At 23.7% G+C, this 17,035-nt stretch overlaps 1 protein-coding gene across 1 annotated transcript in view; it reads left to right on the top strand.

Annotated features, from left to right (window-relative positions):
- The first annotated feature begins 115 nt into the window (after positions 1–115).
- LOC129975787 (vacuolar protein sorting-associated protein 16 homolog) overlaps positions 116–17,035 on the top strand; it is a 28,628-nt gene continuing 11,708 nt past the window's right edge. Inside the window, exons 1-13 of the mRNA XM_056089010.1 lie at positions 116–381; positions 1,236–1,324; positions 3,839–3,939; positions 5,655–5,783; positions 6,195–6,342; positions 7,786–7,907; positions 8,540–8,659; positions 9,504–9,559; positions 10,501–10,587; positions 11,355–11,449; positions 12,401–12,477; positions 14,486–14,617; positions 16,878–17,005. Of these exons, the coding sequence (XP_055944985.1) occupies positions 329–381; positions 1,236–1,324; positions 3,839–3,939; positions 5,655–5,783; positions 6,195–6,342; positions 7,786–7,907; positions 8,540–8,659; positions 9,504–9,559; positions 10,501–10,587; positions 11,355–11,449; positions 12,401–12,477; positions 14,486–14,617; positions 16,878–17,005 (1,337 nt within the window). The 5' untranslated portion in view covers positions 116–328. The remainder of the gene's footprint in view (positions 382–1,235; positions 1,325–3,838; positions 3,940–5,654; positions 5,784–6,194; positions 6,343–7,785; positions 7,908–8,539; positions 8,660–9,503; positions 9,560–10,500; positions 10,588–11,354; positions 11,450–12,400; positions 12,478–14,485; positions 14,618–16,877; positions 17,006–17,035) is intronic.

The following is a 17,035-nucleotide window of genomic DNA, read 5'->3' as shown; positions in this document are numbered from 1 at the left end:
ATAATAATAATAATAATATATATATATATATATATATATATATAAATATATAAATATAAAAAGTTACTAAATGACAGTTTGAAACGAAGTGATGTGACTATTTACATCACGTGATTATGTTGTAGTTTCTGTTTGTTGTTGTTTGAAGAATAGGGGTGTACAATAATTAGTTTATGTCACCACTTTAGGAATCTTAACTCTAATAATTTTCTTCTTACATGCATAATTACACATAAGCTGTGCGGGAGAAGTTGTCTTTTGAGCGAACATAATTAATCACCTTTTCTATTCTCATTTACTTATTTCTGTTAATATTTATTAATTTTACATGGCTCTATATACCGCTGATTGGACACCTTTGGGGAAAAATGTATATTACAGGTCCGTTAAAAATATGTTTTAGAGAATATAAACCATAATTTTTTAAAGTGAAAGTTGTCAGTTCTATCATGATGTTCATTTTATTTTATAACTTTTCATTTGTAGTTCACATCGATAATTCAAGGAAGTGCTAATTTTCAGTGAACTTTCATTTCATGTATTTAAGCAGAAATCCTGAGATATTTTGAAAACAACAACAACAACCCCATATTATTTTATTTGTTTTTAGATTGCTAGATTATGGGTTTTAATATCGCGTCGGTGAGTTCTTTAAGACATATGGTTAAATGGAATTAATGAAATGTATTTAATGAAAACCTGACATATCGGTAATTTTAATAGTACTTCATAGAAACTTCATTGTAATGCCAGGACTAATCCAAAAATTTAAATTATCATCAAAATGAAAATTTTTATGATAGTTGAAATCTTCTTAATAATACAAATGATTAAGGATAAAATTATCTTTATATGATTTCTCATGAAATACTCAATTAAGATTTCAAAATGACTTCAACGTACTCAAATTGCTATAAAAAATTGCATTTTTAATCAAAATTTATGTCAAATTCTTGATATTTTAATATTTGTATCATTCATTTTTGTTTTTTTATGCATTTTAGATTGTTCACAAAATTTTGTTTATATATATATATATATATATAATTTGTATTTAAATTTTACTTAACACTTATTTATAAGGTTTTTTTTTTTCTTTTGTTTTAAAATGTGTTTTCCTTGTTCATTAAGAAGTTTTGTCATACCTTTAAAAGTTAGATAAATATTTGAATATTATGCTGTTGTTAAAGATGAAACATGGAATGTTTTACAACCATATGTGCCTTAATTTTTAGGAAAATTGAACTTTATGCTATGCAGTGGGAAGATCAAGTGAATTTGTCAGACTTTATTATTGCTGCAGCCCCATTTGGTGGTCCAATCGGTATGTTTCAGTTTATTTCTTATTTTTACTTTCCTGATACAAAAGATATTACTTAATATGATCATGGTTCATATTATCATTTGCATTATACTATCAAAATCTTTGGATGTAGCCAATACATTGAAATGCAAACTAAAATATTTGTTAATGTGATCACTATATCATTAATGATATCAGTTTTGAAGTAAAGAATTGACTGATCCTTCATTTTCAATCAGTATTAACAATTGACATTCAAGAAATTTTTCTCATAAAAAAATGTCTTTTGGTCATTTTTCCTATGGTATGGGTTCATATTCTTTTATCTGGATTCTTTCGTTTAAGAAAATCAGTAATGCTGAAGTTGTGTAGAGCCATTAAAATTTCTTAAAAACTGCTTGTCTTTAATGGTTCTTATATAAGAGCCTTAAAAGTATTTTTTTTTTTGCCTAGTACTTATTTTTCTTTTTAAAGATGAAAAAAAGAAAACTATTTCACTTTGTTACATAACCCTGCTTAATATGCCTGATTATATGACCGTATTTGTTTTTGAAGTATCTGATTTTTCATATATGAAAAGGTCTCAGTGAATTCAAAATTTTGTAGAAAAGGTTTCATCTCAGTTTCAGGAATGACTGATAATATAGGAAAAATGTATTTCTTTTATTTACTTGACTCTTCTTTTACTTGTTTAGATAAGGAATTATTTTTATAGAGTTATTATTTTTTATAGGTTGTTAGTTATATTTCATTTATAATTATTTAAATATTTTTAATAAAAGAAATTTTTGTGCAAAAAGATATATATATATATATTTTGGAATTTATTTAATTTACTGTGGACTTTCAAAAGTACACTATATCGCCCAAAGCTTCCAAAAATTAAATATTAAGCAAAATGCTCGGTTTGTTCCAAAATTATTCATAGATCATTTATTACTCTTGCCCAAGATATCAAAAATTTAATTAATGCCAGCAACATACTTTTTTACTTTCTCTTGTACAAAGTATTCAGAGAGAAAAATTGTGCTCATAAAAAAATATGAGCACAAAATTTTTCCCATTTCCATGATTCAGACATTCAAAAAATAAAATTTTGGAGTTATGTATATCTGTCTGTGACCATGTTAATTCAAAAATGCTGTGAGTTAAATGGATGAAATTTGGCATGGTTCCTTAATACAAATTTGCTATTTGTATCAAATTTTGAATTAAATCCATTTATAGGAAGTTTTTTTTATCTGTCTGTCTGAGTGCAAGTATAAATGATAACTTCAAAATATAAACAGCTATGGCAAAATTTGGTGCATATCTTTAGTATCTAAAGTATAATCTTAAGAAACAAATCTATCTTGTCTATATATGCACATGCATATCAATGTGATAACTTAAAAAGCAACAACTTAGATAAATGAAATTTTATGTAATCTTTTTTATAAAATTATTGCTACGTTTGGTTTCAATTAACTAATCAAAAAACCTTCCAAGAAACATACTTGGTTTTCTTTACTATATTATGAGAAGAAAAGTGTATGGATATTAAGGAAGTAGTGGTATTATGTTTTTTCTTAATATTTTTTACCTGTAATGTAATAAATAATTTTTTAATAAAAGCTCCCTTAACAAGGCTTTTTAAACAAAACATTATAAATTATTTAGTTTCAATATTTGTGAAAAATATTCATTAATGATTAGTGATATTTTGTTTATATTTTTTGAAATTGCTTATTTAGTTATCACCCTACCAATTACTAAATACTTAGTTACTACTAAAGCTTATAGTTTTATATTCAAGGAATAGTATGGTAATCTTGGTAATTATCTTTCTCTAAAGATGCTTCAAATGTGCTGATGAAATTTTCATTTTTTAAGATAAAATTTGACTACTCATTCTGATGCTGCAAGATGTAGACTGAAATCTAAACAGTCATAAAAAATAATTTAATATTAAAGACAAAATCAAATTTCATAACAGGTCTGAAAGTTTGCATCAAAAGATTTAGTTCAACAATGTAGTACAGTTGAATATTTCACAGTATCTTTGTAATATTTTTAAAAAATCCTAAGATAAAAATCAAGCAATAAATATTGATGTGGATGAATGTGTTGAAACGTCTTCAATGAACACTAAAATGTTCATTATGCTTTGATATTTTGAAATGTGACTTGTAGCATCGTTCAATATATTTTAAAAAGCAGTACAAATATATGAGTGAAAATGTTATGGAATAACATTTAATTAACAATAAAAAATAATTAACGAATAATTAGCAATGATTAATTTGCAAAAATTAATGAATTTTTGTTATCTTTGAAATAAATTATAGATAATATTTTATGTACTTTTCCCTTGATGAGATAAAAAAATATTTCATTGATGACCAATTTGTTATCAATTGGCTATTGTTATGAAAATTTTTAAGTGCTGAAGTAATCACTTTAAGAGGCAGCTACTGTAATTCAATTTCTCTTAAGTGACTTTAATATATAGTTTCTCTTATTGTGTTTTTTTTAAATACTGCCTTTTTTTCTTAGCTCTGACCCAGGATCGAAAGAAGCTTCAAAAAGTTCAGTTTGTGAACAAGTCAAATATTTACATCTTCTCAGCTTCAGGTCAAGCTATATCTACGATTAAAGTAAATCAAAGTGTTTTTTCTTTTGCCTTTTAGTTAAAATTTATAGTTTTTAAGTACAAACAAAAGTATAAGTTATTAAGTATAACATAAAAATAAAAAATAAAATGGAAGATAAGTTGCACTCTCTCTTAGTGTTGTAATTGAATGATATTACATTTCTTAAATAATTTGGAGTATGGTAACTTGATATTTATTCCATTAATAATTATTTTTTCTAAAATGTTTTATTTAATCCTTAACATGTAGAAATATATTCACAAAAATGCTAGTGCAAGCATGCTTCTCTCGTTTCCTTCTTGCGTCCAGATTAAAATAATTATTCTTCCAAAAAAAGAAAGATTTTTTTTTGCAATGCATTTCTTTATCAGGTTTGAAATAGTTAATTAAAATTCAAATCTGTTTATTTAATGCTGTTAAAATGCAGACAAATCGATGTTTTGCTCTGATTATAAAATATTAGTTTAATAGAAGTTGCAAGGTAGTTTTTGAATTATTTGCTGTAATGCTTGTTTCTGTTCTGCCTCTGGTATCTGTTAATAATAAAGGTGAATGAATATTTCTCTTCATGTTGGTACTCTATAGGCCAGGCAGTATAATTTAGAACTCCAAACTTGGCATATATGTTTTTGGAATTGGAAATGTACACCTTGCAGCAAATATTTTGAAATGTTAACTCATTAATTAAGCAAAATTTTGTTATTTTCTTCAATAACTACTCAAAATATTACACAAAGCTTGCTTTTTTACACCATTTTGAAAGTTAAAAAATTTATTTTTAACTATACTAATTTTATTGTGTAAATTGTTCCTAATTTTTTGCAATTTTTTAAATTGCCATATATATATATATATATATATATATATATATATATATATTAATTAATATATAATAATTTTAATCAATTGAGTTTTTTTGTTGAACTGACATTCAATCTATTTTCATTGTTCCATCAAATATTTAATTAAAGGATTTTCTTCTATCATTAACACTGACAAAGAAGGATTATGTGTAGTTTACTTGACAAATAAGAAATTAAGTTATAATGTCATGAAAGTTAGAAGGTAGATTCTGTTGGTTATATTTGGTTGGTTTGGATTCTGTTGGTTGGTTATATTTTATAAAATCATGAAATTGGACTTTATTAGTATGGTTCATATACACAATGAACAGAACAGGTGTGAGGCTGTTAAATAACATAATTGTGGTATTTGTCACAATTTGATGTTTAGTAATATTTTTTGGTATAATTATGAGCTTTACTTAATGCATGAGAGATTTAATTAGTTGAAACTTAATACAAGAATATCTTGTAGTGAATAAAGAAAAGCTACATCATCATGTACCTCTATTCATTATAGTAAGATTAAACTTGTCATTTACAGAAATATATTTTGATGGGGTGTTCGAATGATATCCAATGTTTTAGTTAAGAGAAATTCAAAGTGATGTCTAAATTCAGACTTATTTTTACTTAGACTTATTCAGACTTATTCCAAATATATCAATTTATTTATTTTTTCAAAATTATAATTTTTGATTGTCGAACATTTTTTCTGTCAAATGGTTACTTGCTAACATTTTGTTATTTCCTTCTAAGTTAATAAACCTCTATGTTTTTCTTTACTATTTTCTGTTGTGTAAATAAATTCTTTGAAATTAAATTTTAAAAGTTTTAGAAGGATTTTTTAAAAATAGAAATAATTATTTAATTTAGTGGAACAGTGGACCATTAGTGCATATGGGCTGGTCTTCAAGTGAAGACCTTGTTTGTGTTTTAGAAGATGGCAGTGTGTTGCTGTATGATTTGTTTGGAAACTTAACGAAGACTACTAGTATGGGTCAAGTATGTATCATAGTCTTTCTTATTTATATATCCAGATTTTCATGATTTGTTTTGTAATTTGTTAATTCTTTGGTGTAAATTCAGCATTTGCATTAGCATAATTAAGTATTTTTTTTATCATAAGTAATTACAGATTAAATGAGGTATCTGTTATTATATGCTAAAGCAAAATTTGGGAAATTGCAGTGAATATAGTAGTTCTGTTTATAGTAGTTATTTATTTAGTATTTATTTGAAACAGTTCAAAGTTAAGTAAGCACTTTCATGTTCATCACACTATAAAGCATTGCTCATTTGGCATTGTAATATAAAAAATATTGTGTGAAGTTTTTTTGGTATTTACATTGTTAATCATTTTTAGATTTTAATTATTTATTTTTTTAAAGTTTCTTATTAAAGCTGTTTTTTTAGGATGTTAAAGATACAAAAGTTTTAGAATGCCGCATTTTTAATAGCCCTAAGTTTTATACTGGAATTGCTGTATTAACCGGAGCTTTCAACATCTTCCTTGTGAATAATATTAAAGATCCAAGACTAAGAAAACTGGCATCTGTACCAGGTAAAAATTATTGAACATTTTTGAATCAAAACAAACTAATTAAGGATTATATTTGCCACATATATATTTTTTAAAATTTTCAAAATAACTGCACAAAATAACTTTTATACCATTTGAAAATTTAAAAAATTATGCTTTTAATGATAGTAAGTTAATAGTTGTGTGAATTTTTGCAATTTTTAAAAAACATTTGTTTGACTAATTTCCAGCAATAGATTAAATTCTTGTCTTGAAGTTCAAACAGTTTTCATTGCTTCATCAAATACTTAATTACATGATTTTTTTCCATTATTAGAAGTTAAGGAAGAAGGATTCTGTTTTATATCTGTACAGTTTAAAGGAATTATAAAAGAAGTGAAGTTTCAATACTGCAAAATTTAGAAATTAGATGATTTGGATATTTATGTTTCTAAGAGCACTCTTATGTTATAGACTGATCTCCAGTAGAAAACTTCATATATACAATAAATAGAATATATATAAGAGACAAAATAACATGGCTTTAATGTCTGATAATTTGGATGAATCATAGACTTGAAGTTATATTTACAAAATTAATTATAACCAATATTCTCAGCAAACCAGCTAGTCACTAGAGGCAAATAGTTTTAAATAAAAGAAAGGTCCATTCTATTGTGACCATAACTCAGTGAAGTATGAAAATCTAAATATATTGTTCAGATTTTATGCGAGCTGACAGAATATTAGAGAGATACATTGTTTAATGAACAGAGTATCATTATATTACTATAATAGAATGAGTTAGATAACTATCAAAATTTAAAGCTTTAACATATTTTGCTAAAAAATCTATTAATAGAGCAAGTTACGTAAAATATTTAATTGAAAATTTTAATGAGCATTAATCCTAATAAACCAGCTGGTCATCAAAGGTTGTTAGTATGTAATGTAACATGATTTAATATTATTATAGCTTCTTATATTATTATGTAATATGACAATTCTTATGAAATAATTTAAAAATATTTTATCCATGTTCATCATTTGTATATTTAATTTATTATAACTTGCTTACTTCTATAAATATGTATGTGTACTTTTTAAAATGTTTTTCCTTTCATATGTAGTATTGACTTGCATGTTACAAACTGATAATGTTATTATTATTGTATACAACTTTGTGGCAGGGAAATGAAGTACCAAAACTCAAATTTTATATTTATATTTTCTATTATATACTTACTTCATTAGTTGTAACAAATACTTTTATGAGAAACTATATGAAATATATAGCTTCTGCGTGATAATGTTTTAAGCAATTGATCTTCAAATATTGATGCATGTAAAGATATTGTCAGTATTATTAGACAAAATTTTCAGCTTTTTAAAAAATTATTTCATTTATCATCAGCATTTTTTTTAATTCTAAAGATTCATGAAAAATATGTTTGTTGTTTTGTTTTGTTTTGTTTTTGATACTAGGTCTTGATGCTCCTCCCAGTAGTTGGGCAGTTATACCAGAGGAGAGAAACACCAAAGTTCTTGTTGCTAAAGATGCAAATCTTTATGTATTGTCTCAAAATGAAGGGAAATGTGTTCAAATTGTAAGAATGCTTATTTTACTATGAATATTTAATATAAAATATTATATATTTTTACTTGTTGAATGATAAAATAAATCAAGCATCAAATATTTTATTTCAAGAAAGAATAAGCAATACAGTAATGTTATATTATTGGGAGATTTTTGAAAATCAGTTAAAAAAAAAGAATCATTGTTAATTGAAATGAAATATAAACTTATTAATTTTTAAGATAAATTTCATTTTTTCATTTATAAACATTGTCTGCCTTATTTATTTCAAATATTTTTCAATTTGATAATTACTCAGAAGTTTAAGTAATGCATTTTATTAAAATCATATCATGGAATTGTTTATGATATTCTTTCTCTTATCTTATTAATTAAGCATGCTTTAAATTTTTTCATTTTTTACTAATATAAAGTATGCCAAACAACATATTCATTATAGATGTCTAAAATCCACATTTATATCTTGATTTTTCTTCTGTGAAAAAGAACTGATTAGTTTTCTTTTTATGAAGTAATTAGCATTCTGTGTCAAAAGGAATGAGTTTATGATTTTTACTATCTTATTGTCTTAATAATAACAATATTTCTGTAAATAATTTGTCTGAAATTACTTTTGAATGTACTAATTTCTGCATTTTCTAGTTTCCAAAGTTCAACAATCCAATCAATGCCATTACAGAGATAACTGTTTCTTGTAACAGTCAGCATATTGCTTTGTTCTCAGATAATGGAGCACTGTGGATGGGATCTGCTTCGCTTGAAGTAGGCAGATTTTAGTAATAAATTTAGTACTTTTAGCTTAATAATTATATAAATTATTCAAAACATTGTAAAAGGATATTTTATTTTTTAGAATTCTGCTTTATGCTAAGTAAAAAATTTGGATAACTTAAAAAAAAAAAAAATTGCTTAGAAACAGAAATGAGTTAAATAAAAACTTCTTAAAAAACAAAGTTTCATAAAAGTACAAAAATTGCATAAAAATATTTGTTTTAAACTGCATTTGTTTAATATTGAACATAAAATAATTCTCCATAAATTTTATGTAATTTATATTCAGACCAGTTAATCCCATTAAAATTTTCAATTGCATACACTGTTTTATTTTGTTTTAAAATTAACTATAGCACTTAAGCCTAAGATTACTACTATAAATAAACACGCTGAATATCTTATTTTTTATTTATATCTTTTGGTTATCAAGATTTCAGAATCTAAAAATTCATTATATAGATATTCAATATTATATTTCCAGTATTTTATTACAGGATATTTTTGTATTTGAACTCTAAAATAATGGTGACAAACTTTTTAATATTTACTTTTCATGTGCAACTTATTATAAATTTTGATTTTCCAAAATATATTTAATATAATTCTTTTGAACTTTTTAAGTGTATTTTCTTGTTTTAAATATTTTCTTTTTCAATATATGTCATGACTATTAAAACTTATATTCTAGGTATTGTTGAGGTAGAATTATATTTAAACTATTTTTTGTCTTAAATGAAAATATTTTATTTCCTGTCTGTTTGAGTAGTATAGGAAAAACATATATAGCAGCTTATACATCTTTTTTTTTTTTTTTTTTTTTTTTTTTTTTCAGAAAAAGTATTGTGAATTTGAAACTCAAAGTAAAGCTCGGCCTCAACAGTTGGTGTGGTAATTTATCTTATTTTATTAAAATTTCCTCTCAATATTAGTTGGTTTGTATATATTTTGATTCATATTTGTAAAATTCCTGAATGCAAAGAAAATTTTAGAAATTAAAAGTAATTCTGTAATGGTTCAATCCTTATGCAATAATTAATTTTATTTTTGATATGTTGATATGCACAAAAGTGTGTTCTGCCTGTTTCTTTTCCTCTTTATGTATATATATATATATATATATATATATATATATATATATATATTTGATTTTTTTTCATTGTCCAGCAATATCTATTAGATTTATCCATAGAGAAATTCATGAAATATTTCTTAATAATATTATATAATTTGTGAAATCTGTTCATGCTGCTTCATAAATATAAATCTAAGTATATAATTTTTGTACAGAAAACTTCTTTAAAAATCTGTAATGTTTTATTTTTATGTGAAAAAAATTGAAAACAGTAAAATTATAAAGAAAATGCAGTTAAAATATTTTTTTAATGAAAATTAATGCATCCTTAAGCATTTTTATGCTATTTTTTCACTTCAGAATAGAGTTACATTGTATTCACATTTCCTGTTAGAAATGGAGAGACGACAGCAAATAAACTTTGAAACTTAGTGAATGTTTTGATTTATATATTATCACTTTCACTGATTATTCTTTATTCTTATTATTTTTCCACCAAAAAAGCGTATATTGTTTGATGGTGGATATTTTGGTTTAAATAGGTAAAAAGTAAACTATATCAATTGATGTACTGAAGGTTTGTAATTTTTAATTATATTAATTAAAAATAGTGTTTAAAAATATGCAAATGACAAATATACATATAACCTTCTGCTAACTTTAAATTCATGTTAAATCTTTAAGGCTATGGAGAGATATTTATTTATTGTCTTGAAATAAGAAATGTAAATTTTATAAATTTTCATTTACATTTTAGGTGTGGCAATGGTGCAGTGGTAGGAATATGGCAAGTTGAAGTAGAAAACATAATGCTTGTTATAGGTCCAGAGAAAGACTTTATGAAGTATCCTTTTTAAAAGCATTAAAGAAATTTCAGTTTTGTGAATTTAATAAATTTTATGTGTTTCTGAAATATCTACAATATAAATTTGTAACAAAAAAAAAAAGAGAAAAGAGATAAATATTTAAAAAAAAAAAAAAAAAAAAGGTGATGAATTTTTTTTAAAAACTTGATTTGGATTTCACAATTGTACATTGAATTTTGATTTCTAAAAAAAACCAAAATAAACCCATAAACTTTTAGGCAAAACTTTTTGCAGGAAATTATTTTATTTTACACGCTACTTCTTGCACTGTTTGTTCTCCTAAACTTAATATATTGCAATATTTTTTCATGATTGCTTTCAGGGTTTTCCTTTATGACATTTTAATTTGATTATTGTTGCATTTATAAAATTTTCACTATTAGTATTCTCTGTTTTTCATTAGTATGATTTAAAAATTGTTGGATCTGGACCTAATAATTTTCTTTATGTTTCATCCAACCATCATGTTTTTCAGATAATAATCAACATAATTAGGAGATAGTGGTTATAATCATTGATATAATCATTTATTATTATTGAACTAAGAGAAGTATAAAATGTTGATATTAAATAAATATATATATATATATAAATTCAATTTTATTAGTTTTTGGAAATTAAGTTTCTGGTGAATTTTTATTTATTGGATTTAGATATTTATATCTCAAATATTTATTTTTATTATACTTATATTTACTAATTAGTATTTGTTTTTAAATTTATGAATTGACCTTAATTTTGAAAGTGATATCTTTTACACGCCTGTGCATTTAGTTCCAGAAATTGACGGTGTTCGAATAATCAGTAACACATCACATGAGTTATTGCAAAAAGTTCCAGGTATTTGATTTATTTAATAAATAGTTATGATTTGATACATCTATGCAAAAAATGATAATAATCTTTAATACAAATGTAGTAACAATTCATATCAAAGAAATAAATTTGCATCCAAGAGAATGTGAGATGTTGTGAAGAATTTAAAATATTTTTTTGTGCATAATAATATTTACTATCTGTATCAAGTGATTCTTGATAAGATTTTGGACTATTTTTTTTCAATAATCTAATTATTATAAAATTAATAAATGGAATATATGCATAGTGCAGAAAATATATTGTACATTATATTTATTATTCCATGATACAAGGAATTGGATTATATAATGTAATAATTCGTGAATGTTTTTCAAATGTATTTAAAAAAAATATCTGGTTCAATGACTGAAAAGTTGGTTTATTTGTTTTTTTTTAATTATTATTATTTTGAGTGCAAGGATTTTAACTGGCAGTATATTATGGTACTGCAATTTACACATGCACAGCACAAATCTTATAAGCAGTTGTAGCATCTATTACATCTGAATTAAATAAAAAAAGCAAATAAGCAATTGAAAATATTGATTCACTGTATTTCATACTCCACTTAAATGATCTAAAAATTCACAAATATAAATATTTAAAAAAAATTCAAATACATTACTTTGTAGAGAATTAAATTTTCATTTAAATAGTATAATTTTTGTTTTATTTTTACATACGCTTTCACATTTGGGGGAAAAATACACTAATGAATTATTACAGAACTCAATATATATATATATTATCAGAGTTATAATTGCACTTTTAATAGAATTCAACCAATTTCTCTGTCATTCAAAGCTTATACTCATATCCATTTGAAATTTGTGAAATAGATTAATACCGTAATAAAATATTTGCTGAGTATTTTTTCAAAAAGGTTATCAAGGTTAATTATTCATTAAAATGTAAATGTTTAAATCATTTCAGAGGCTGTAGCTGATGTATTCCGAATAGGTTCTTTGTCTCCCAGTGCCATACTTTTAGAAGCATCTAATGAATTTCGAGTAAGTATGCTTATTTTTAATACCTTTTAAATTTATACTTGATGGGTATTTGTTTTTAATCTAATATGTTGCATTCTAAACCTAACAAAAATATACTCTTAAATGGTAGAAAGTATTAATAAAAATTGTCATTGGTTCTATATAATTTTTTTTGATAAACACTAAAAATTTTGTTGAAATAATTACATTAAAGGTTCTTCATTATTTGAATAGTTTTCTTCTTGCTACCTTAATATTTTATGAGAGAATTTATTACTGTTATTTTATACTTATTTATCCACTATAATATACTTATTATGGTAGACTAACTTTCTTGCATATAAAACAGTTAGGATACTTCCATTTTAAACAATATATAAATTCTTTGTATGAAATTAAATGATAAAATTAATTATTAAGCTTGATTATTAATTTTTGTTTGCTTACTATCAACAAACAAGCATACTAAAAATTGAGATAATAATAATTTTGTAACTTAGCAAAGGGTAGACATATAAAAAGAGCTAAATAGACATTTTTTTCATCTTCTCTTATTAAATTTAAATAGTTCCTACATTTTTGGTAGGTTTCAATACATTTTGTTGGAGTGTATGATAAAAAATAAATCTACTGTAAGAATAGATTGAATTGAATAAAATTCACCTGAACTTTTTAAATTCAGAATTAGTTTAAAGAACGAAACATTATATTAGCACTTTTTGTTGAGTTTTATCCAAGTTTAATTTTCCAAGTATCCTAATTATACTTAAAAATGGGGAAAGGCTATGTTATATATCTGAAGAGCAAAGTAAATATTTGTCAAAAATGTTGAGTTTTGTTTTAAATATTCCTTTTATATAGAACATTGCTGTGAAAGAAATAAAAATTATTTCTATAATGCTCATAATTCAAACACTTTTTCACCAAAGACAATGTCATAAAGTTTGTACATTTGGAAACAATTGTTACTAATTGTATTATTTTGGAACAATGCTTTCTGATGACTTGGGAAGCAGTAGAAATAATTTGTGAAGATAGTTTTCAAAATTATTTAATGCAATTTCTGATAAGTTGCAAATATAGTACATTAGCTTCCTTTGATGACCAGCAATATTCCTAACTGATTTGCTAGGAATATTGGCTGTGTTTTGATGGAAATCATGCATTTTATGTTTTGATATTCATGATCCCTCCCCTAAAAAATTTCTAAACATCAACTTGCTAAAGGCATTAGCGCCATATCGTTTGAATATCCTAATACTATTTCTGTTTATTACACAGATGAACCTTCTGAAAAGAATTAAATCCCATGAAATCATAATGCTTTAAGAAATATAATTTTCTGAGCAATACATTATTGTTATATTATATAATATTGTTATTTATTTGCTATAATGTTAATTTCATTTTCTTACTTTTCTTGTTAACTGCAAAAATATTAAACAGAATCATTGTTATTTAGTTTTCAGCTACTGAAGAAAAATTCATAATTAAATATTTGAAGAAATATTGAAACCAGCTTTATTTCCATTGCAACAATGGAAAGAATAGCTGAAAATAATGCAAAAATATTTTAAAGAACTGTCAAAATTTTGGGAAAAAAATGTACAATAAATTGATATAATTAAAAAAATCTTTTTTGATTTTTAAAATGAAGTAAAAATAATTTTTTTAGTTATATTTTTGGAAGACAAAAATCAAAATCTTGTTTACTTTTTTAATTATTTAAAATTCTAATTAAAATTAAAAAATACTTTGTGGTGCTCATTTCCATCCTGCAAAGTATATTTGTGCCAAATTTTAAAGCTCTAGATTTATTATTCTAACTTGTACAGTGCTAATAGCAAAACATTATTATTTATTATGATATATTGTGTTGAAATTGTCATGTAAAGTAATCTTTAAAATAGAGGCACAGATTTATTATAATCAAATTTCAAATTGTAATTTATATCATAATGTTGCTATTCATGTAGAGAAACAATTCATTTGTAGTTTCACAGGTATCCATTTATTATATTTTTTACAGCGTCGTAGTCACAAAGCTGATGAGTATATAAGAATGATTCGTGAAAAAAATGAATTAGAGGAAGCTGTCCAGTGTTGTTTAAAGGCTGCAGGCCATGAATTTCAACCTTCCACTCAGAAAATGCTACTTCGAGTAAGATATGCTGATAGATTTAGAATAATGGTGCAAGAATCACAATTTTACTACTATGATAAAGCACTATAATGATAAAAACTTTTAATAACTACTTTTATTTTACCTTTTTTACAACTACCTTTACTTTATTTACAACCTTCTTTAATTTGTTTAAATATATATATATATATATATTTTTTTTTTGTAAATTAAATAACTTATTGAATATAATTTTGTACTATTTATTGTTGTAGGTTATATTTAAAAAGATGTATTTTTTATAAGTGTAATTTTTTTTTTAATTTCATTAATTGGATTATTTTTAGTGACTGTATTTTTCCTCACTTCATATTGTTTACTTTTTGCAACTAATTATTTATAGTTTGATTACCCTTTTTTTTTCTTTCTGTTTGACTCTTGTTTTATCTGTTCTGTGCATAGATAAGAAATGGCAACCTAATATTTTATACTCAAATTCTTAAGAAGTTTCAAGAAACTCAATTGTAATTAAATAATAATCTAAATATTCCAAATAAATGAAATAAAATCGTATTAAATGAACTGAAGCTAAAAAAAATTAAAAACTACATGTTTTATCCCAACTAGGCACTTTAAAAATGTAAAAGTTTTGAAACATTGGTTTAGCAGCCACATAAACTTAAAAGTGGATTATTCTATATAATTAAAATGTTAGTGTCTGTAGAAAGCATTTTTAACTTTGGCAAAAGTGCACTACTTATAAATGTTATTAAAAAGTGAAATAAGTTTAGTATTTTCTACAGAGAAATGAAATTTCTGGAAATAAATCTCAAATTAACTTTGAAAGTTGATGAAAAATTGTATAGAAATAAGGCTGATGTTACAAAAAAAAAAAAAAAAAAAAAAAAGCCAAATTTAAAAAAATTTCCAATGTTGTAGAAATAATTTTTGTTTTGTGATATGCTGTGAAGTTATGATTGGTAAATGTTAAAACAATTTATTCCCATTTCAAACTTTATAAATAACATAATTATTCCATCTAAATGCCAAGGAAAATATATGCAAAATTCCATTTAAATATGTCATGAGATGTATAAGGTTCAAACAAACAAATGGAATTGAATTATCTATTTATAAATTAGATTCCCTACTAGTTAATATTAATAATTATTTAATTATAATAATATTCTGTTTATTTGGCAATTTTTTTATTGTTTTATGGAAAGAATCGAAAATGCTTTGTTGCTAAATAATCTGTGTAAAATATAAATACATTTTGTCCTATCTATGTTATCATCTTACAAATGGAATAAGAAGGTGAGAAGATAAACAATGCAAAATAACTTCTTTATGAACATTAAAAAATTCCATTTTTAGTTTTGTATCATCTTATTTACATAGTTGCTCATAAAATATAAATTCCTCATTATGGGAAAGATTGCACTCCTATACTTATCAGAATTTTCTACTTGTTTCAGTCAATTTAGTGTTTATATGAATTTAATTCTTATAGTCTGAGAATCTTAATTCTATACTTATCCTTTGAGAATTCCTTAAAAAATAATTGCATTCTGTTTCACTACCAATCTGCTGTTGCTATTATTTTTTAAAGTAATTTTTTAATAAAATTATTATTATTATTAATAATAATAATATTGTTGGCTTTTACAGTTGGCATATTTGTAAAATTGATGATTTTCTCAAAAGACTAGAAAGAATTTATTTGAGGTTATTTTATGATTTTAGACATTGCAACGGAATTACTATAATTAATCTTGATTTTTCTATTTTTATTCTGTGGTGTTGTATCAAAATTGTGCTTAGAATTCATTCAAATAGTTATTTTTTTATGATACTAAAGAATCCTTAATAAATCTTAGTTAGAATAACTGTTCATAAAATTAACAGAAAAAAGTTTTAAGGGATTGTCTTTATTACTTGAATAACTTGCATTCAGTATTAATAATATATTAATAAACTTTTTAATTGAGAATTTCAGTATTGTTTTAATGTCAACATGTTTTCAGCAAATGAGGATCTTCATGTTTGTTATACATTTTTTAAGTTTATAATCCTATTCTAGTTAATTTCTACTTAAAAAGTGTCTTAATTTCATGTAAATAATTTTTTTAAAAAGAATAATTTTAAAACTCATTATTTTTTGTCTCTTTTAATTATTATCATTTGCATTTAATAGGTTTCATTATAAATCTGGAGATTTTAAGCTTGTGTTACATTTTGTTTGTATAAAAATGACATTATATGTAAAATAACATTTTATTATGACTTTTTGTTATAGGCTGCATCATTTGGGAAAAATTTCATTCCAGATATGAATCCTGAACCTTTTGTTCAAATGTGTCAAACACTTAGAGTTCTGAATGCAGTCAGAGTAAATGTTATAGGACTGCCTATAACTTACACACAGTATCCTTTATGAAATAATTATAATTTGAT

The sequence above is a fragment of the Argiope bruennichi genome, chromosome 1 (genome assembly GCF_947563725.1).
Source record: "Argiope bruennichi chromosome 1, qqArgBrue1.1, whole genome shotgun sequence".
Classification (NCBI taxonomy): domain Eukaryota; kingdom Metazoa; phylum Arthropoda; class Arachnida; order Araneae; family Araneidae; genus Argiope; species Argiope bruennichi.
This window is presented reverse-complemented; position numbering and strand designations above follow the sequence as displayed.